General features: G+C 38.6%; 1 protein-coding gene across 1 annotated transcript in view; it reads right to left on the minus strand.

Annotated features, from left to right (window-relative positions):
* Positions 1-21781, minus strand: part of LAMA1 (laminin subunit alpha 1) — a gene marked incomplete at its 5' end in the record, with an annotated part of 148699 nt that overhangs the window by 92693 nt on the left and 34225 nt on the right. Inside the window, 6 exons of the mRNA XM_081096498.1 lie at positions 1088-1193; positions 1895-2073; positions 3043-3160; positions 4057-4146; positions 5181-5360; positions 6349-6591. Of these exons, the coding sequence (XP_080952624.1) occupies positions 1088-1193; positions 1895-2073; positions 3043-3160; positions 4057-4146; positions 5181-5360; positions 6349-6591 (916 nt within the window). The remainder of the gene's footprint in view (positions 1-1087; positions 1194-1894; positions 2074-3042; positions 3161-4056; positions 4147-5180; positions 5361-6348; positions 6592-21781) is intronic.

The raw sequence follows: 21781 nt of genomic DNA on the forward strand, positions 1-21781 counted from the left end.
ATTCCCGTGTCTCCCCAAAAGCTAAATCAAGTGATTGCTATTTACTGTGTTCCACATATGACTTTAAATAAGCCTTATTTCTTCTTTCATCAAATGCCCAATTAACCTCTCAAATGGCATTTCATCACCTCAGCATTGCCATCTCCACACTCTATCTCAGTTCAATCATGATTCTGAATTTGCTTTATTCCTGTGGCCCTTAACCTTTAACCTTGCCTGGCATTGTACTACAAATGGATGTGTTTGTATAGAGTTTGCCTGTGAGCAGCAACCTTGATCATCTTGTTCAAGTATGTGTTCCTAGATCCTAGAAAACTGCCTGATACACATTAGGTACTTGATAAATATTTGGTGAACAAAAGAATCAATAGGAAATCATATCACCAAATTACTACACAACAGTAATAGTTCTTTTAGGGGAAGAAATAGAATATTGGAAACGAATTATAATTATAAGAAGTATTAATCATGCTCTGTTAACCATGATGGCTCTGCTGTGATTAGAGAAAGCACATTGTAACCTCACTGAGAGTTGTACTCCCTGGGACAGGGGAGCTCACATGGAATGCAGTCCATCCTCCTTCCGAGAACTGCCTATCAGTATGGAAAGATTTACGACCTCATGGCCGAAACAATTTAGTCCAGGAGGCACCTGCTCTTTACAACCCCCTGCCCCTATTACCTGCAATCTGGTCCCAGGGTGCCCGGAGGCACCCACCCTCCTGCAACTGCAACTTCCCCCCTCCCCCAAGCCCGCATGACTTGTGCCTACTTTCCCATGCCTGCAATTCCTACTTCCCCACATAATCTTTGTCCTGCTATCCAATATAAGCAGCTGGCTTATGGTGGGGTGCAGAGCAGATTTGTGTGGATGACCTGCTGCTCTCCCATAATGCAAGCATTATTGGAATAAATGCTCATATATGATTCAACCCTGTCTCTGCTTAATTGGCTGAAGTAGTGACAGACAGCCTGTACCCTTTTGTTGTCCGGTTACAGTTTCACTATGTATAAATCTTCCACAAACACACACACAAAAAAGAAAAGAAAAGAAAGAAAAAAGAAATCAATTACAAGCACAATGTACCTCTGTGTAAGTCGGAATGGAGATCATCCTTAATACAGACAGAACTGAGGGACCCCAAAGGGTCACAGTCACAGGGATGGCAAGGGTTGTCCTCGTACGGAGACACCTGAAAGGTAGGGGTTGTCCTGGATTATTTTACTATAAATAATATCAATAATATCAATAATAATATCAATGACAAAGTATCAATTTTTTTATCCAGGATATGACTAGCACAATGATTTGTGTATCCAAGAGGTGCAGGTCTCAGGAAGATAAGGTGAACTCAAGCTAGAAAGCCCAATCAGCTTTTTGATGGTGACAGCAGCTGGATTCATTAGCAGTGCCATCCTTTCCCTTTATCACTACAACCCACTGCCCTCCCCCGCCCCCTGCTGACTCTCAGAGTCATAGATAAGCATCACTTACATGTGCATCAGGTCACCTATGACCAGACCACCACAGGGATTCATGAGACAACTACATTTCAAGTCAATTGAGGATCAACTGGGCACTTCCTATGGGCAAGATACTGGTACAGCTGCTTTAGTTACTGGCTGACTCTTTGCATTGACAGTATTATAAAACTCTGAGATTACATAGCCAAGGGGTCCCCAAATTCAAGTTGAAGAATAATAAGTGGACATCCTAATCTGAGCAAATAAACAGGACTGATAGAGTAGGAAATCTGTATCTGAAAAACACTACTGAGTATAAAAGAAATATTACAAAAGGAAATGAGTCTCCAAGACTGATGCTGACACTTGGGGAAGTCTCCTTTCCACTTTAAGAAGACAATGAAGCTCAGCTATGGAAAAAAAATCTTACCTTGTGTGGTCTATAATATCCATCGATACAGGTTTCACAATTGATTCCCATGGTATTCTGCAGGCAGTTTATGCAAACCCCTCCTCCTCTGTACTGTCCAGCAATATTCAAACTTTTCTTCTGATTTGCAACACTTTCATCATAGTAACAGTCTTTCGCTTTATTGTGGCAATTACATTCTAGAAGAATATTTTAGCATATATATATATATATATATATATATATATATATATATATTCCTATATAAGTTTCTATGACTATAAATTAACTGAAAACTATAGAATAAATATTTTTGATAGCATATGGGCAATCTTATGCATAGCAATTGGAAATAGCTACCATAATTATAAATGTGCACTGTCGTTTGACCCATCAATCTATCTCCTGGGATTATATCTTGCAGAAGTCCTTTCACATTTCTCAATGACATATACAGGGGTAACCATTGCACCATTGCTTATGTTAACAAAAGACTGGTAATAATCAAAATACCCACGATAGCTGTTTTAATTATGTTACACCCATATACAATGGAATTCAATGCTGTTTTTAAAAACAAATGGAAAAAATTAAAAATAATAAATTTTAAAAAATTAAATTAAAAAATACGTAGCATTTCATATTGCAAACATGGAAAGATTCTCATTCAAGATCTATTGTTAAGAATAAAAGCAATGCATTGAATGGCACTCACAGTATGTCAGGTTCTGTGTATAAACTGTGTGAGGTGCAAGAATATATCAGTATATGCTTTGTTTGCATAAAACTTTCAGGAATAACATACTAGGAAATAATAAAAAGTAGAAAGGATGGAGATAGAAAGTAATGCTTTTAATATCTACTTTTATATATTGTTAGGTGTTGGAATCTTATGACTATATTGCCTATTTAAAAATTAAATCCAAATTAATAAAGGATACGCTCATCTCTGGGAAGGAGAATCTTAGATAAAATAACAAATCCATAAACATAAATTCAGGTTTCAATAAATAGTCTAAATTTTATAAAAGTAACCTGCAGATTTGGGAACTACTTAATTACCTAAAAGGAAATTATGTATTCATTACAAATATTGTTAAGTCGCCATAAACTTCAGCACACTAAGAAGAGAAAAATGTTTACATTTTTCCAGTTCTCAGAGGACTTACCTTCACACATGTTACCCGAAGAAATGGTCCCAGGCCTCCAGGGCTGCTGGTGGTACCCAGGACAACACCTGCTGCAGCTCTCCCCACAGGTGTTATGCTCACATTGACACCGTAGTTTCTAGACAACAGGGATACAAAATGGCACCTGAAAACTTACCTGTATATTTTTCTTAAATTTATTTTAAAAGAAGTGTCTCACAGTCAAATACATAGCAAGACTTTAGAATTGAGGATAGATGACTATATCAAAGCAAACTTTATATTTAAGAGCAAACTATACATACATGAGTGGGTTATAAGGAGAAAGTGAAGAGGAATAAAGCAAAACTAAAATATGGGTTAATTAACAAAAGTTTTTCAAAAAAGAGACATTGACTTTAAGGGTTCGAAATCTCCTATTAATAAGTTTCTTGAGGTTCATCTACATATTTTCAGCATCAATAAGAGAATAATCCTATTTGAGTTAAATTAATACAACGATTGGAAAAGAAATCAGAAGTGACTTCATGCAAGTTTAAAATAAGAAGAGAGATGTCATCTTATTTACTGAGTATTAGCTAAAATAGATCAACTTTATCTTGATTTTAGTACCAGAAAAATTGGAAGAGGGAGACTAAGGGAGGAGGGGAATCCTCCTTTTAAAATAATATAAACATAATTTATAACTGCACATGCTTTTTGCTTGCCTCTTTCAGAGAGAAGAGCTTCAAATTTCATAAGGTCACTGAATGGTACAGTTTTAAATGATTAAAATGGTAAATTCTATGTTATGTATATTTTATGACAAAATAGTATAAATTAGAAGTATATTCTCCAAAGAAAGCAAAATAAAATTGTTGAAAAAATTGAAAATTTATGGTGACCTAACAACAACAACAAAACATGAAACCAATTAAATTATCAAAAAATCCTTTTATAACTTCAGCATTTGCCTTGAATAAAAAAGCACAATGCAAACATTACAGCTATAACTTCTACTTTGATGTTTAAGCAAAATGAAATACTGGAACTCACCTTTGTAGTTTCATCCCATGGGCAGCTACTGGCATGGCCATAACAAATACACATTCCTCCAACAGAAATGTCTTTTATTGAATAGTAATACTAAGGAAAAAAGTTTCAAACAAAAATTAAAACCTATTAATTGCACTGAAAAGTAAAAGGCAGTATTCCAACAAATATCCCAGTTGTTATTGATAATCTGAAGATAATTAGACATATATTTTAAAATACATCATGCACAAAGAATTTTTGCGTGCATTAAAATGTATAATGATCTGCCCTAATCGGTTTGGCTCAGTGGATAGAGCGTCAGCCTGCGGACTCAAGGGTCCCAGGTTTGATTCCGGTCAAGGGCATGTACCTTGGTTGCGGGCACATCCCCAGTAGGGAGTGTGCAGGAGGCAGCTGATTGATGTTTTTCTCTCATCGATGTTTCTAACTCTCTATCCCTCTCCCTTCCTCTCTGTAAAAAATCAATAAAATAAAAAATAAATAAATAAATAATTTAAAAAAATAAAATATATAATCTTCAATTAACTCATCAACAGAAACCAAAGAAGTTTAAGAGAATTTCTCAACTTGGTTGAATCTTAAACCAAGGTAGTCATTCAAAAGTCACACTACTGCCCTAGCTAGTTTGGCTCAGTGAATAGACCCTGCAGACTGAAGAGTGTTGGGTTGGGTTCCAGTCAAGGGCCCATGCCTGGATTGGGGGGCTCAACCCCCAGGAGGGGGCGTGCAGGAGGCAGCTGATCAATGATTCTCTCTCATCACTGATGTTTCTGTCTCTCTCTTCCTCCCCTTTCCTCTCTGAAATCAATAAAAAGATATTTTTTTAAAAAACACACACTACTGAAAACCCTAAAAAATATTGCTAAGTCAAATATAGCACTATATAAAAAATATATTATCTCATGACCAAGTAGGATTTATCCCATAAACAGTTAATTTAATACACAAAAATCAATACGTGTAAATCACCTGGTTTAAAGGTGGAATTTTAACAAAGCATATATAATGACCCTCAATAAAATAAGAAAAAGGCCAACCTAGGAGGAAAAGGCCAACCAAAAAGAGTATATTTCTTTTAAACCAGGTAAACTTCACAGTGGTCAGGAGCTCTACCATGGACTTACTCGTCTTGTCACGATAGGATCAAGGTCCTTCAGGTCCCGGTGGCTGAGGGTCATCAGATCTGCATTGAGGGTTCGGATGCGTTGTAAGCGCAGACGGATGTATCGTGCAGAAGTAAATTCCAACAGCTTGGGGGAAAGATCATCAGCGCTGGGTCTCCCGTTGATTAGCGATGTATGAATCTAAAGGCATCAAAGTAAACAAATACCAGTTTTACGCAAGCAAAAATATAGTCCTGGCTGTTTAATTTCAGGCCAAACTCTTTACAGATACTATCTAAAATCAAACCAAACAACTAGTTTTTTGCAGAAATCTAGCATTTGTTAACTACTTGTGAACATCATGGGCACAATACGTCTTCAATTAATTTGAAGTTATCTAGTCCATGTCTCAGAGATTGCTGGAAATTTTTATCAGGGGCACCTCCCCAGTGTGCTGAGGGTATGGTGACATGTATCAGGAGGCTATGACTTCTCTGAAACAAATTCTAGATGCTGTGCATAGACCTGGGAGGATGAGAGAGAGTGCCAGGAAGCTTTGTAACCCCCACTCTCTTAAAGCATCTCTGCCCTGCCATGCAGGGCCTGCTGCGGGGTTCCTGCCATGCAGGGCCCTTCGGAGAGCTTTTGCAGCTTCATCTCCCCAGCCAGGTGCTAGGAAACAGTGGCTGGTTTGGGTTACACTCTGACTTTAATGAAGTGTGTACAGTCCAGGTGTGCTGAGCACCGATCTGAAATACCTCACCAGCCATCTCCAATCCTCAACACTGCTGAAGAAAAAGAGACCTTCATGGAGAAAATCGAGAACTATATCTTTTAGAGGCGTTTTAGCTCTCTCTTTAACATTTCACCAAATGTTCTTGCCCTGGTAATATGGGCCAAATGCTCTGAGAAGGATCTGATGTAGTTATTAAGTCAGAGCAACAACTGAGAAATCTCCTTGAAGGGGAGAAATCAATGAGGTGAAATGTACTGCGTATGAAATTAATCATCAGTCAACACTAGTCAATGATACGTTAAGTGCAGCTAGACAGTTACAGGACAGTTCTTTGTAATCTTTACTAAGAGAGATTCATTTTGAGTGTTTCCTTTTAGCTCTTGTGATGGCTATGTTAACATTCGAGGTGGGGGTGGGGGTGGGGGAGTCCTGGTGTCGCAGTGGGCACAGTACCTCTCCATGCTCCAGTGGCACCAGCCTAGAATAATACGAGGTGCAGATCACTTCGTCATCCGCCCTGTATGTGGGCGGCCCCCGTCTTGGGGTTATATTGTAACGAGTCAAACACTCCGTGTCACTAACTGCATAATACTGCCAGGGACTGAACTTGGTGCCATCCAGGGAACGCTCCAAAATCCAGTTTCCGGGTCGAGGGGCATTAGCAGCTTTGATGATGACGTAGGCGACCTGAAAGACCTGGAAGAAAGACACTGAAAAATCTCAGTTAAGAAGCAGTGGCTCAAAAACCAAAGCTCTCTCGAGAGAACTGTTAAGCGATGATTGCCAACATCTCTAATGCTTAGGAGAATAGTTGCTTATGAGTGAGTATTAGTCAGAAATGTGACTTACGAATATTCTCCTGTAAACTCAAAAAATACAAATAAATTTGCATTATTGTTAATAGTGTTAATAATAATAGTGCTTGCTTTCTTGTTCCCAATATCTTTCTCCATCTGCATTCTGAAGGATAATAGTTGTATTATATTACATTAATAGTAGTGTTAAATATATTTTTCATAGTTATTTGGGGATAACACATCTGAATATGAGAAAAGAAAGTCAGCTCACTGCACATGTGTCTATTAGGATGGCTAACCTTGAAAGCACACACTACCAAATACTGGCGAGGACATGAAGCAACAGGAACTCCCATTCATTGTTAGTGGGAATGCAAAATGGTACGGCCACTTCAGAAGACAATTTGGTAGTTTCTTACAAAACTAAACATACTCTTACCATACAACCCAGGAGTTCCACTCCTTGGTATTTACCCAAATGAATAAAAAACTTCCATAAGTGAACAAATAAACAAAGTGTGATACATTCAAACAATGAAATATTCAGAGACAAAAAGAAATGAGCTCTCATACAACAAAAGGATGCAGAAGAACTTAAAATGCATATTGCTGAGTGCAAGTAGCCAATCTGAAAAGGCTATATACTGCATAATCCCAACCATATGACAGTCTGGAAAAGGTAAAGCTACAGAGGCAATAAAAAGATCAGTGATTGCTGAGGGTTAATGGGGAAAGGGAAATGAATACAGGGAGCACAGGGCAATGAAACAGTATGATGCTGAAATGGTGGACACATGTCACTATCTACTTGTCAAAACCCGTAGAATGTGGAACACAAAGAGTGAACCCTCATGTAAATTCTGGACTTAGCTGATAATGATGTAATAGCATGGGCTCATCAATTGGGACAATATTCCACACTAACAGAAAATGTGAATGGGGGACCAGACGGAGAGGAGTGAGGGGGAATATGGGAACCTGTACTTCATGCTCACTTTACTGTAAACCTAAAAGTGCTATAAAAATAGTAAGGCCTATTAATTCAAAAAAATAAAAATTAGAGAGTAGAAGAGAAGCAAACAGAGAAAGGGGGATTTAGATGACAACTAACAGCCTGAGGAAATGAGCCAGACAAACCTTGGATCTGGAAGGGACCGTTAAGATATCGAGCCATAATTCACAACCAGGCCCTGTTGGAGCACTTGCCGTGTCAGGAAATTCACTTGTTCCTAAGATGGTTCTTTCGTTTTATGAAAACTTCCTATTAGATGATCTGTTCTTGCATTGATTCAGGGTGCCCTATAAATTCTATGCTCTGGGGCTACAGAAAAGATGCTGACTCCATTTTCATGCAATTGTCCTTCAAACATTTGAATATAAGTATCATATATCACCTCTAGGATGCAAAGTTTTCAGCATCAACATTCGATTTTCTCATTTAATAAGACCCCATTGCCTAGTCATAATGCAGTGGACACCATTTTATTTTGAAACATGGTTCTGTATAATGAATTTCATACAAAACCTCAAATTCTCTGAATTGGGAAGCACATGGTGAAAATATTATGTCCCTTGTTTTAGTAACTCAGCCTTAGCAAGCATTCACTTTTGTGATAGTAAACTGGCATTAGTAACTCAAGTTTGGTTTTCACATTGATGCCCAAACTCACTGAAGGGAGAACTCCCTCATCTTTAGCCATCCCTGTCCAATGGCTTTGTCAATATTTTCATCATAAAAGTAAAACTCTATGAGCATGCGGGCCATGACTGTTCACACTGTCAAATAGGTTAAACCAGACTTTACAAAATGGAGGTGCCAAGTGGGACAGGGGGGTGACAGCTCATTTGAGAGGAACAGAAGACAAAGTCACTTGCAAGTGAAATAAAACATATTTCCCTTCATTTTTTGTTTCACATTTGCAAATGGAAAGAACGAAGTGTTTACCTCATGCCTGCTAAGAGCTCTATGTGCAGCATCTCGCTTAGTCCCAGCAACCCCGGGAGTTTCCAGTGCTTCTTCCCACTTCATATATTTGGAAAACGATGTATAGAGATATTAACAGACAGATTACTGAGTTGCAGGTACCAGTAAGAAATAGATAGTCACTCTCCAGTCTTAGCCACCACACATATTCCAGAGAACTGTCCCCAAATGTCCACACACACCACACCTAAGGTTACTGAAGTTTCTTTTTGTCATACCAGGAATAAAAGGCTCCTCCATTCACCCTTCCCTGGGGCACTGGGCACTGGCAGCTGTTCCAGCTAACGCTGCAGTCTGTGCATGGCAGCCCAGGAAACACAGCCGAGAGGGAAGAAGGGCATGCAAGAAACAACAGCGAACCCTGGCTAATGTTTATGTAGCCTGACGGTCCAGGGGCAATGCTAAGTGCTTTAGGAGAATCGTTGGCTACTCTTGGAGCTACATTCATCTTATAAAGGACGTATTGTTATTTCCTCCACTTTACAGATGAGGAAACCAAGGCATAGAAAGATTAAGTAATCTTCCCAGGATCTCACAGATACTAAAATGTACACCACAGATACTGAACACAGAACACTATGCCATACTTCTATGGATTGCAAAGAAAAAGGAGAATGAAATCCCACGTTGAGGCAACTGGTGAGAACTAACTGTGTTTTGATCCTACTACTTCAACCAGAAGAAAATATTTCAATACCATGTTCTCACACTTTCATCAAACCCTGGTCAGCTTTCATATGAATTGCTTAGTCATATGTATCGAAATGATACCAAACAGAAAAAAAAACCATAGTGGAAAAACTTCAGGACAATCTATCAAGGAGGAATGTTTTAACTCTGATCAACTATGAACCTGGGCATTGTTCTCACAATCTCTGTTATTCTCCAAGTCCCCAGATTGCAGACCAGGAAACAAGCCAAGAAAGGGACTGCGAGCTGTAAATCTGCAAAAGAGGAAAAGGATGCTATGAAGCATTTAAACACAATTTGTCATTTCTTAAGCCACATTACTGGCTGAACTGTGTTTCCCAAATTTATATGCTAAAGTGCTACCTCCTGGTACTTAAGAGTGTGACTATATCTGAAAACAGTCTTTAAGGAGGTAATTAAGGTTAAATGAGGGTGGGACCTAATCCAATATGACTAGTGTCTTTATAAGAAGAAAAGAACTGATACCACAGGCCAAGGGAGACTCTGTGAGGATACAGCGAGGAGGTGGCCAATGAGAGGCACCAGAAGAAATCAACCTACCAATATCTTGATCTTGGACTTCCACATTCCAAAACTATGAGTAAAAAAAATTCTGCTTTTTAGACAGCCCTAGAAAGATATAGAAGCTCTAATTCACCAATTGTGTATTAACAAACATATATATTAAAAAGTGAGGGATGCTCTGCTAATGTATAGAATATTAAATCATTGCTCAAATGAAATCCATGATATTTCTGTTGCTCTTTTTTTTTTTGCATGGTTGACTAAACTGCCTTTTTCCTTGATACAGTGGGGCCTTGACTTACGAGTGTCCCGACTAACAAGTTGTTTGAGATACCAGCTGCCTCTCGGCTGATTTTTTGCATTGAGTTGATAGAGTAATTTGAGTTAACGAGCTCCTTAATGAGCTCGGTCTTGGAACGAATTAAACTCGCAAGTCAAGGCCCCACTGTACAAGGTTGGCTGAACACAAATTGATGACACAGAGTTTTCACTGAATTCAGAGTCACTTCAGCCTTGCCAAACCTGCAGCTGATACAGCCAATTAAAACTCCACATTCATCACGGTTTCCACCGAGAGGGCTTTGTTAATGATCACTGAAATGCACATGAACAGTGTCACAGAAATAAAGTAAACACAGATCAAACACCAGTTTCTACAGAGGAATCCAGACAGGAATTTTCATGTGGGCCTCAATCTTAACTTAGATACATTAAATCCACCTCAGGCACCGAGATCTGAAAGAAACAGATAGCTTAGTTGTTCAACATCAGAGGTTAGTTTCAGATGCACTTGGGGAAACAAGTCTCTCCCTCCAGGGAGAGTGCGGCTGCTGCCTGCAGGATCTCTGCGTGTGATCTGCAGGGGGACCGGATATGAGGACTCCCCTTTAGAAATTCTCCATACAGCACTTATCTGCCTCTGTGGCAGCAACCAAACAATGGATGGAAGAATGGTTTCTCTCTCACAGGATGAAAATGAACTTTTCTCAGACAAAAGGGATTTAGGTTAAGAGTCAAATTACATTAAAAAGAGTTAAATGTACCTGAAAAGTAATATTGCTCAATTATCCCTATGAAAGTGGTGAATTTGTGCTTTGTAAGCTTTATATTTCATGACATTATTAGAAACTATAATTCAAAATAATCATTTGACTTAATATGTGTTACTCCAAAATAAAGAAGCAATTATTTACTAGAAGGCTAATTACCAATGGCAGATAAGAAGCACTTTTGGCTTTACAGAGTATTGATCACTAAAATAGCTAATCAATTGATGATAATGTGAAATAGCAACAACAGCTAGCCAGAATAAGAAAAATTGGGGCTTAGAAGTTTACTTGGCATGTTGGAATACATGCAAAACACATTTTAGGTAAATCTTTTCTGGGCAACTACCTTAAAATGTCATTTCTATTATATTTTTGTTGGCTGTTTTACTGTTATCTTCTCAGATTAGGGCCTGTATACAAAATTAACAAACAAAAGAAAATAGTTTCATGAATGAGAAGAGAATCATGGAATAATATAGATTTTATTTTTCTTTAAACTTGGTGCTGTCATCATTAAAAGTGCAAAATGAACATGGCAAAGTGCATTCTCTTTTTCCCTCTTTATTTTCTTCTTGCCTTTTTTTTTTTTTTTTTTTTTTTTGGTGGGGCACCTGGGGGGACTGGCTACCAGTAGTGACAAATTTAGATCATGTAGGTTTCTCTCCTTAAAAGTCTTAAGACGTGTGTCTCAGGGTATCAAGGAATGCTCACTTTGGAACCAAGCTCAGAGACGTCAAATAGACATGGAAGAAAAGCCAGAATAAGAAAAATTATCTCCAGCAAATGGAGGGCACAGAGATAGGAAGCCACCTAAAAGTAAACAGTAACCTCTAACCAGTGATCGGAAGATGGGATAGGGATGTTGAAAACACCTGTCAGAGTAGCTCTGTTCTTCATCATCCGGAAGAGCTATTTCACAAAGAGCCCACCAGGAAGCTGTCCCAGGTCCACGTGCCATTGCTCCCATTTAAGGATGAGGAGTAGCAGTATTTCAAAGGTAAATGTCAACCACTTTAAGAAGTTAAAACTGCAAAGTCAGAGGTTGGTTTCCATTCCTCGTCTCGATGTATTTCTCCATGTAACTGTTCCCAATGCTCATTTCACCAGGTGTTCTGGAATGGTTTTGCTATATTTGGTGGAAGATTAGTAGGAACACCTGTACTTCAAAAGCATAAGAAGCACATTACCAGATGCCCTTTGAGGGGATCTTTATTTTTTCCCCACCTTGTAAGTGCCATCCAACAGTGGTTCTCAACCTTCTGGCCCTTTAAATACAGTTCCTCAAGTTGTGACCCAACCATAAAATTATTTTCGTTGCTACTTCATAACTGTAATGTTGCTACTGTTGTGAATCGTAATGTAAATATCTGATATGCAGGATGGTCTTAGGCGACCCCTGTGAAAGGGTCCTTCGACCGCCAAAGGGGTCGTGACTCACAGGTTGAGAACCGCTGGCCTAGCCCCTAATGAGATAAACCATCAGGCCATTCCAGTACCCAAGACACACACAGAGAGCCCTTCCCATCCCCTGACTCCTAACTACCACCTCAGCCAGAGCTAACCAGTTTTCACCTATGAATATCTTAGCATTTGAAATTACCTTAGACTTTCCCCAAAATGCAGTGTCCAATTTGTTCATGTTGCAGCAGATGTGCCAATAACTAGCATCCCTTTTCCCCGCTTCTGACTGTGGAAGAGGACTCAAAAATCTGCTATGGAAATTGAAGAAAGAAGTGAGCAATATTCCAGCAAAATTGGAGGTTGTAGCTCACAAGGGTGGCTGCAGAGACACTCTACCTCCTGTGTCACAGGCTGAGCAGACATGTGCACACCTGCTTGGTGGCCTTGTCCTGAGGGTCAGGAACCTGTGTGTCCAGTAAGTGACGAGCAGAGAAGTGGCCCTAGAGAAGCAGGGTCTGCTCTTCCCCTGGGGAGGAGAGGAGGGATGGACAGAGAAGCAGAGGAGTTACTCTCAGAGAAGCACGCATGAGATTCATTCAATAAACATTGACTGTAGCAGGTATTACAAACACAGCAGGGAAGTGGAGGGCATGGCCAATATAGGCTGGATGACCTACTGGGAAAGAGAGAGATTGCCCAAGTCTTCATGGAGAAGGACAGGTATTGAAGGTGTCTGGGTGTGGCCCGCTAAGTCCGGGGAAGGTCTGAGGCACCTCTGAAAAGAGGGGAAGACTGCGTCGGACACGTCTAGGTAAAGACAGTAAAAGGGCAGAGGGACAGGGAGCAAAGACCCCTTGGTACCAGATCGAGTTGCCATCTAGGACCTGCAGAAGGTCTGCTTGGTTTGAGTATAGCAAGCGGGAGGGAGGCTGGTGAAGGTGCAGGTCTTTGGACCATGGTAAAGCTTTTAGATCATTAGAGAACTTTTAAACCAAGAATTATGAGGTCACCAGGGATGAAAAGATCATGGAAATTGGACGCTGGTGCTGGGAAATCATGAGAGATGTTGGTGTTGACATAGGAAGAACCAAGACTAAAATAGAGGGGGGGAAGTGAGTGGGTCTCAAAGAGTTACATAAATGTTCAGATGTGAGTGAGCAAGAAAACAGAGACCAAGCAGGGCGTTCCACCTTCAGCCAGACCCTCTTCCCATCTCAGGAAGGCAGGCCCGGCCGCTCCCACGAGGACAGAGCCCACAGAGCCCACACTCCCCCTTTCTTTCCTCAGTCCCAGAGAATTTCTAGCTGAAAACTTTCGAAAACTCAACTTCCTTTCACTTTATCTCCTAGTCTTCACTTTGACCTCTCGTGCCCCAATCCACCCAGCGATGGTGAGGACCTTACAGTCTCACATCCCTTTTTCTCATCCTTTATCATGAGAAAACACAGTGTCATCACAGCGATGAAAGTAAAAGGCACTCCTAATCAGTCAACCTCGAAAATCCAACCGGCGATACAATCTGAAAAAGCTGTGCAAATCTGTGCTTGACTAACTCCATTAAACAGTAACCTGTTAGTTATACATTTACAACACCTAGAAGCAATTTGTTTCTTTCCTTTGGTCATTAAATCCAGCTGAATCTTTTATACTTTTAACATTACAGACTAGAAAGCATTTTTTTTGGTACTACTTTACTCTTTATGTGGAACTATGGTCTAAATCTTATTTGAAGATTCTAATTTTTCTTTAGATATATCTGATTTCAATGAGCATCTATGATTTGTCAGGCATCAAACTGACAAGTCATGGCATTTAAAGCTTATTAAAAAGATAATATATAAAGAATGATCTTATATAGAAAGACCTTTGTTTATGTAAAAAGATAATGGAGGGAATGTAAAATGGGATAGCCATTGTGAAAAAACTGCATGGTGGTTCCTCAAAGCAATTAAACATAGAATTCCCAGATGAGCCAGCAATTTCACTTCTGGGTATATACCCAAAAGATTGAAAGCAAGGACTCAAACAGATATTTGTACACCAATATCTATAGCAGCACTATTCACAATAACCCAAAAGATGGAAACAACCCAAATATCTGTCAAGGATAAATGGCTAAACAAACTGTGGGATATCCATTCATTGGAATATTTCTCAGCCTTAAAAAGGAACGAAATCCTACTATATCCCATAATATGAGTAAACTTGAATTATATTATGCTAAGTAAAATAAGCCAGTCACAAAAGGACAAATACTGCATGATTTCATTTATATGAGTTACTTATAGAAGTCAAGTTCATAGAGGTAGAAAATAGAATGGTGGTTGCCAGGGCTGGTGGGAGAGGAATATGGGAAGTTAATGTTCAATGGGTGCAGGGTTTCAGTTTGGGAAGATGAAATAGTTCTGGAGATTGAAGGTAGTGATGGTTGCACAACAATATGAATATACTTAATGCCACAGCGCTATACTCTTAAAATATGTTTGAAATGATAAATTTTATGCTACGTATATTTTGTCACAAGAAAAAATGTGAAAATAGGGAGAATAGTGAATGGTATGAAGACTCAACTTTTGTTGGAAGATGGAGATTTCTAAATGGAATGTGGGTAGGAATGTGGTATTTTCAGTCAGGGACTAACTTTGGAGAAGCCAACTAAACCATCTGGAGGTCAAGCAGATAGCTCAGAGGGAACCTTTGAAAGCTAATCTTTCCCATGACCCTATTTCTGTCATGTTGTTACTAAGCTCTGATAAGGCATGATGATGCTTCAAAAATATCATGAGGATTAAAAAAAAAGACCGACAATTCTTACAATCACCTTCTAAATCAGAGCCCCAAACCATCAGGGTTTGAAAATGAAAAGAGGCCCTGACCAAAGAGCCATAGTTCAAACAGAATGTTTCCTCCTTGGTGCCACGTCCTAAACAGTGGGCAGCTGGCCTCGGGGAGCCCCACTTCTTGCCTGGCCCCGTGTATAAGTCTGGTATAAAGTCATAAATGATCCCAAATGGTGGCCATCTCAATGAAGGCCTATTAAATGGTTATTTCACTAGTTTTCTTGTGCTTCTATCATATGAAGGACAGAGGTAAATATCCTTTGATTACATGCCATAAAATACTAGAGAAAACAGAATATTTTAAATTATATTTTAAATTTAAATTTGCCCTGTCCAGATGGCTCAGTTGGTTGGAGCATCGTCCCATACACCAAAAGGTTGCAAGTTCAATTCCTGGTCAGGGCACATGCTTAGGTTGTGGGTTCAATCCCTTATCGGGCTGTGTATGGCAGGCAACCAATCGATGTTTCTCTCTCACATAGATATTTCTATCTCTCTCTCTAAAAAATCAACAAAAACATGTCTGCTGGTGAGGATTCAAAACAAAAAAACAAAAAACAAAACAACCCTGACAATTCTTAAAATCACCTCCATTAAAATCACCATATTTAAAGGAGGAAAAAATTCATAGAAACTATTGAAACTGCACTAGTCACTTTATGATTTACTTTGTAAAAAAATGATGAATAATAGCCTATATTTTATCAAAAAATATTACAGAGTGGATATAGGGGAACTCTCTATACTTTCCATTTAAGTTTTCTATAAATCTAAAACTTCTCTACAAAATGAAGTCTATTAATTTAAAAAATAACAAAACAAAAAATCTATTTCCACATAGTCTAACAGTTGTCCCTTAACCTAATAAAGCTTTAACCACCCAGTTGGCTAACGAGTGGTTCTAAGACTCCATCAGATTTCTCAGGCCATCTTGGTTTGGACAGCTGTGGTTCCCAGCTCATTATCTGCAGGCTTTAATTTGATCTCACAGCTTCTCTGGCTTCATTTCCGTACCTTATGGTGCATAAAGGGCAGGACAGGGCGAGTCAGCGCTCTCCAAGTATCTGCACAAATTTCAAAGGGACCATTGGTCTGAGGAAATGAAATTGGCATAAACAGGCGGCTGTCCTGGTCACTAAAGAGGTTCTACTTTATCGTGATTTTGGCAGCTCTGTCCTCTCACCAAGACTGATGCTGACAGAATTAGACTTTCAGAACCACTCACCCCTCATTCCTCCAAAAGAAGAAGTGATAGCCAATTAGTAAACTTTTAATTTCTTACAATCTATAAAATTATAAAACAAAATTTAATGTTTTCCATGATTCAGGCTTAAAATGAGAAACCCAGAAGGTGCTCTGTGTACATTATTTTCACTGCATTATTCACTGCATATTTCACTGCATTATGAATAATGTGAAATATATATATATATATATATACATATATACATATATATGTATATAATGTGTGTTTGTGTGTGTGTGTGTGTGTGTGTGTGTATTCTTTGGATTTCTCACATCATTAGTATGGAATAATGATTAGGAAACATGTATAAAATTCACAAATCTCATATAAGGTATTACTATCAGATTTTTAGTCACTTTCTCCCAGTACAATAGTTATTCTCCTGAAAACTGACACCTCTCAAAATATTTAGTTAATTCAATTTTTGTCTCTTTTGTTATAATACAATTTGAAAATTCTGTCCTGCTATTCAAATATCTAAAACCATGTTACAGTAGAGATTAATAATCATGGCATAATTTATACATGTGAAGATAATAAACAAGAACAAACATTGTTTAAGCATCTGAATTCAACCCAGGGATCCAAAATATATAAACAACATGGTGACATAATGTAACTAATATTTATTATACCTGAATAAATGATTTACTGACTGAATGAATTAATGAATTATCTGCTATTCAATTGGCACAGAACTAAAAATGAAAGAAAATTTTAATCTCCATACTGCTGAGGGTTTTGGTTGTGAGACACACATTTTTACTTATGTTAGTGAGTATATAAATTGAAAAATACAAGGGGGCTAAAGCAGGTTAACAACAATAATAAATAATACAATAGCTAATAAATTAATAATACACTAATAAACTCTGCTCCAAGTACTGACAACTGTAAACCTACTTCTGTCAGCCCCTGTATGTTTTTCTAATTCACCAACCTGTTTTCTTTTTTTAAAGAAAAAATATTTTTATTGATTTCAGAGAGGAAGAGAGAAGGAGAGAAACAATGATGAGAATCATGATCAGATGCCTCCTGCACGCCCCCTACTGGGGATCAAGCCACAACCCAGGCATGTGCCCTGATTGGGAATTGAACCCCGGACCCTTCAGTCCCCAGGCAGATGCTCTATCCACTGAGCCAAACCAGCTCGGGCTATTTTTATTGATTGATTGATTGATTTGAGAGAAACACCGACTTGTAGTTCCACTTATTTACTCATTCATTGGTTGATTCTTGCTCTAATCTACTGAGCTTCCTGGCCAGGGCCTGTGGCACCTTTATTTATAAAAGGCAAAAAAACACACAACAAACACTGTAGCAACTATTAGGTAAATAAGTTCTAGAGCTATAATGCTCAATACATTCAATAATTCTGTATTAGAAACTTCAAAGAGGTTAAAAGACTAGACCTTAATTATTCTGAACACAAAAAAGAAATGATAATCACTTGACATGATGGAGATGTTAGCTAGTGCTACTGTAGTAATTATATTGTAATATATACATGCATCAAAACAACAAATTGTACATTATAAACTTATACAACAGTACATGGCAATTATATTTCAATAAGAAAATAAATACAATAGGCACTGAAAAAAGAACTAAACTAACCTAAACAACCTAACAAGGGCATGGATAAACAAATTTTGATATATTCATGAGGTGAAATACTACTCAGAAATAAAAATAAAACACCAATAAAATTAACAATGGATAATTCTCATAGGCCTAATGCTAAGAGAAAGAAGTCAGACACAAAAAATTTCATCATTTTATTCCATTTATATGCTGTTAAATAACAGGCAAAGCTAATCTAAACTGAAAAAAATATTCAGAACAGTAGTTCATCTTGCAAAGGGGAACAGTCTGGAACTGAAAATGTTCTGTATCCTGACAAGGCTGTGGTTTCCACCTATCTGTATGCATCAAAACTCATCCAACTACACCTTTAAGACGCATGCATTTCACTGTATGTAAATTGTTTCTCAATGAAAAGGAAAAATAAAAGAAACATTTATTACAGGACTGGGTGAACTATTTTAGCTCCACAAACATGCCTTTCCCATGCTGCTCTCTCCTGTGCACCTTCCTCATTCCTTGCTCCCTTCCTTTGAGTTCTTCCTTTGGGTTGTCTTCCTGCCCACTAAGCTGCCCCTCTTATATATGTTCTCCTTCCATGAGTTCTCAACCCCTGCACATCCTATAGCCCCAAGACTGAGCAGTCTGTGCACTTGCCCATCTCCCCCACGAGACCAAAGCCTCTGAGGGCCAGGGTCAGCCCCAGATAACAACTGAAGTGGCAGTGATAAAAACCGACATATAGCCCCTGGCCAGTGTGGCTCAGTTGGCTGGAGTGTTGTCCCTTGCACCTGAAGGTCACAGGTTCTATTGCAGAAGACAACCAATTGATGTGTCTCTTCCACATCAATTTCTCAATCTCTCTCTCTCTCTCTCTCTCTCTCTCTCTCTCTCTCTCTCTCCCTCCCTCTCCCTCTCCCTCTCCTTCTCCCTCTCCCTTTCCCTCTTCCTCCCTCCCTCCCTCTCTGGAAACAAAAGAAATAAAATAAATAAAAATTTAAAAAAAAAACCCAACATATATAAGGAACATATGTGTACTTTTTCTGTAGTAAGGGCCTTCCTTGGATGTCATTGCTGTCTTGTTCATCAATGAATCCTGCAGAGATCATGAATTATTAATATATTTAGTGCTCTCAGATATGATGGAATGTATCAAAAGGTAATTCCTGGTTGTTAGAATTGCAAATGATTTTTTAAAAAACATTTTCCTTATATTTTTCTGTATTTTTTAAAGGTTTTACTTTTATATCAGAACAAAGGAATTTTCTGTATAGAAAAGAGGTCAACTGAAGGCATTAAAAACAAAGAGCTTGTGAGGTATAGCTGAGCTACTTTGTTTTTTTTTATTTATTAAAGCTTTCTTTTTAAAGATGAAGGTTGTTACAATTTGAATAGATTACTAAGTAAAAAGCAAAAAAAAAAAAAAAAGCAAATGCTGGAATGAATTCCAACAGTACTGTAATTATCAAAGAAATATTTCTTTGGAAATTACAACTTATCTTTTTTTTTAGCTTTAATATAACAGGAAGAAATAATTATTTCAGAATGGACCTCCCCTTCTTTCCATAAATACACAAAAAAGCTTTATTTTGAAGCCAAAACAGTTGGGGATCTGAAAGTATATTTTTACAGAATCTTGAAAACGATTTTCCCTAATTCACCAGAATTCTTTCCAAGGCCCAGTCTAAGAAGAACTGACGAGTAAGAGATACTGTAATAGTATGGCCATTCAAAACAAAAAGAGGGGGAAAAAAGCGGGGGGAAAGTTTGGTAAACTAAATTTTGTTAAATGGAGAAATGGTTTGGCAAACCACCATTGATAATACACAAGTGATAAGGTTTAAAAATAAAGCTTGTCAAGAAATGAAACTCCATATAGTTCTTAAAGCCTGGCCTCAGTTACTTTCATTTATTCAGCTCACTTGTCATTAACATCGAACAAATTAAGGTACAATATCTGTATCCCCATCTCTGGTCCCCATTTGATCCTATAGCTCTGTCACCTACAGGTGTGGCACCTGGAAGATAAGCTGGGGGAGGCTGCCAGGAGAGACCTTTGCAAAGTAAGAGGCAGTGGTAGCTTTAGGGCTCAGGTTCTTTACCCCCCTCCCAGGGACAGCCAGGATTGCTTCATGTTTCCTCCGTGTGAATCTCTGCTGACTTCAGTGACTGGGTGGCCCATAGAGCACAGGGGAAGTGGCATGTGTGACCCTGGAGGCCAACTCTACAGGGACACAACTTCTGCCTCTTTCTCTGGAACGTTCATGCCGGAGCCCTGAACTGTCTTAGAACCAACCTACCTTAATGCCGCCATGCTGTGAGGAGGCCAGTGGCCCACATGGAGGGCCACGCAGAGCAATCCCGGGACCACATGAAGAGCGAGCCTGACCAGCCCCCAGCTGCCCAAGCATCCTCCCCTGCTGCCAGGACACCCTCTCCAGCTTCACCACTGCCCCCACCCCAATCTCCCCCAGCACCCCTTCCCAGAGGCTCCATCTCCAGCCCCCAGGGACTGCAGCCTTAGACGCCCACTCAATCAAGCCTTTCCTAAAATCTTGACCCACAGAAATTTAGATAGATATAAAATGAACATTGTTGTTTTAAGCCATAAAGGTCTGCAGTGATTTCTTACACAGAAATAAACAACTGGAAGAGAAGCTGTGTATGAGAAAATAAAATGAGATCATTAAAATGTGAAATATATATCTATGAGAACAGCAGAGAACAGGACAAAGTAGAAAAAAAATGTCTGAATAACAAGAAGTTAGTGTTGATTACTTCCAAATTGTAACGAAGACCTTAAGATTTCTTCTAATCTATTCATTTTGCCAAACAAATTCAAGAAAAACTTAGTATTTTAAATTGGTTGAGACTAGTATACAGTAATAGAAAACTGAAAGGGAATCATTTAAATAAACATGAGTGCACAGTAGGAGGAATTTCTACCCGTTTCCAGGAAAGGTCTCTGACTGACCTTTTTAAAGAAACAGCCAAGACTCATTTGTAATGAGAAGCTCCAATTTACATGCAATTCTTGTTCTAAAAAGCTTTCAAGATTTTCAGCCTTAAAAAATGTGCCTATTCTTTTCTTATTTACCCTGTCATTGTACTTAGCAAACACTCTCTATTGGATAGTACAATAATAAACCTCAATCTAGTTCTGGTCAATTTTTCAGAAATTTTGGGGGAAAAAACAACAGACATTCAAATTAATGAGGTTTTATAAAACCCAGCAAACAAGCAGCTCTTGTCTAGGGGTTTGCATAAAACAAAGGCCCCTCTGTGATTATGTTCCCACAACAAAGTGCTACTTCCTAATTAAACCTACACAGAAAACAAAAGCCGTTCTTCAAAAGGCAGCTTTATTTTCAATGCCTTAGGAAACATTTCCTTTTCTATGAAATATATTTAGTCTTCTAAAGGAACATTACAAATTTTCACTCACAAATCTGACCACTCCTAGTAAAATTTTCACCCAGGTTTAAGCCTTTTTTTAAAGGAGAACACAAAACACTGATTTATTTTCCAGTTTCTTGGCCAAAAAACACATTAGGTAGCACCCAGATCTACCAGTAACAGCAAACGCATGACCAAGTGTTAAAACTGCCTCCATGGAGCGGGGAAGGACCCTCTGAGCCACAATGCATCCTGGGCAAAGAGAATAAGCGGAGGGGCTTGGGAAGAATCTGAACACTCCCAATCAGGAGGAAATTGTAAGAGCTCCTGCCGTTTTTCCTATAAAATCATAATTCAAGGGGAAACAATGATAG

Source organism: Myotis nattereri, assembly GCF_964212035.1.
Source record: "Myotis nattereri genome assembly, chromosome: 8".
Lineage (NCBI taxonomy): Eukaryota > Metazoa > Chordata > Mammalia > Chiroptera > Vespertilionidae > Myotis > Myotis nattereri.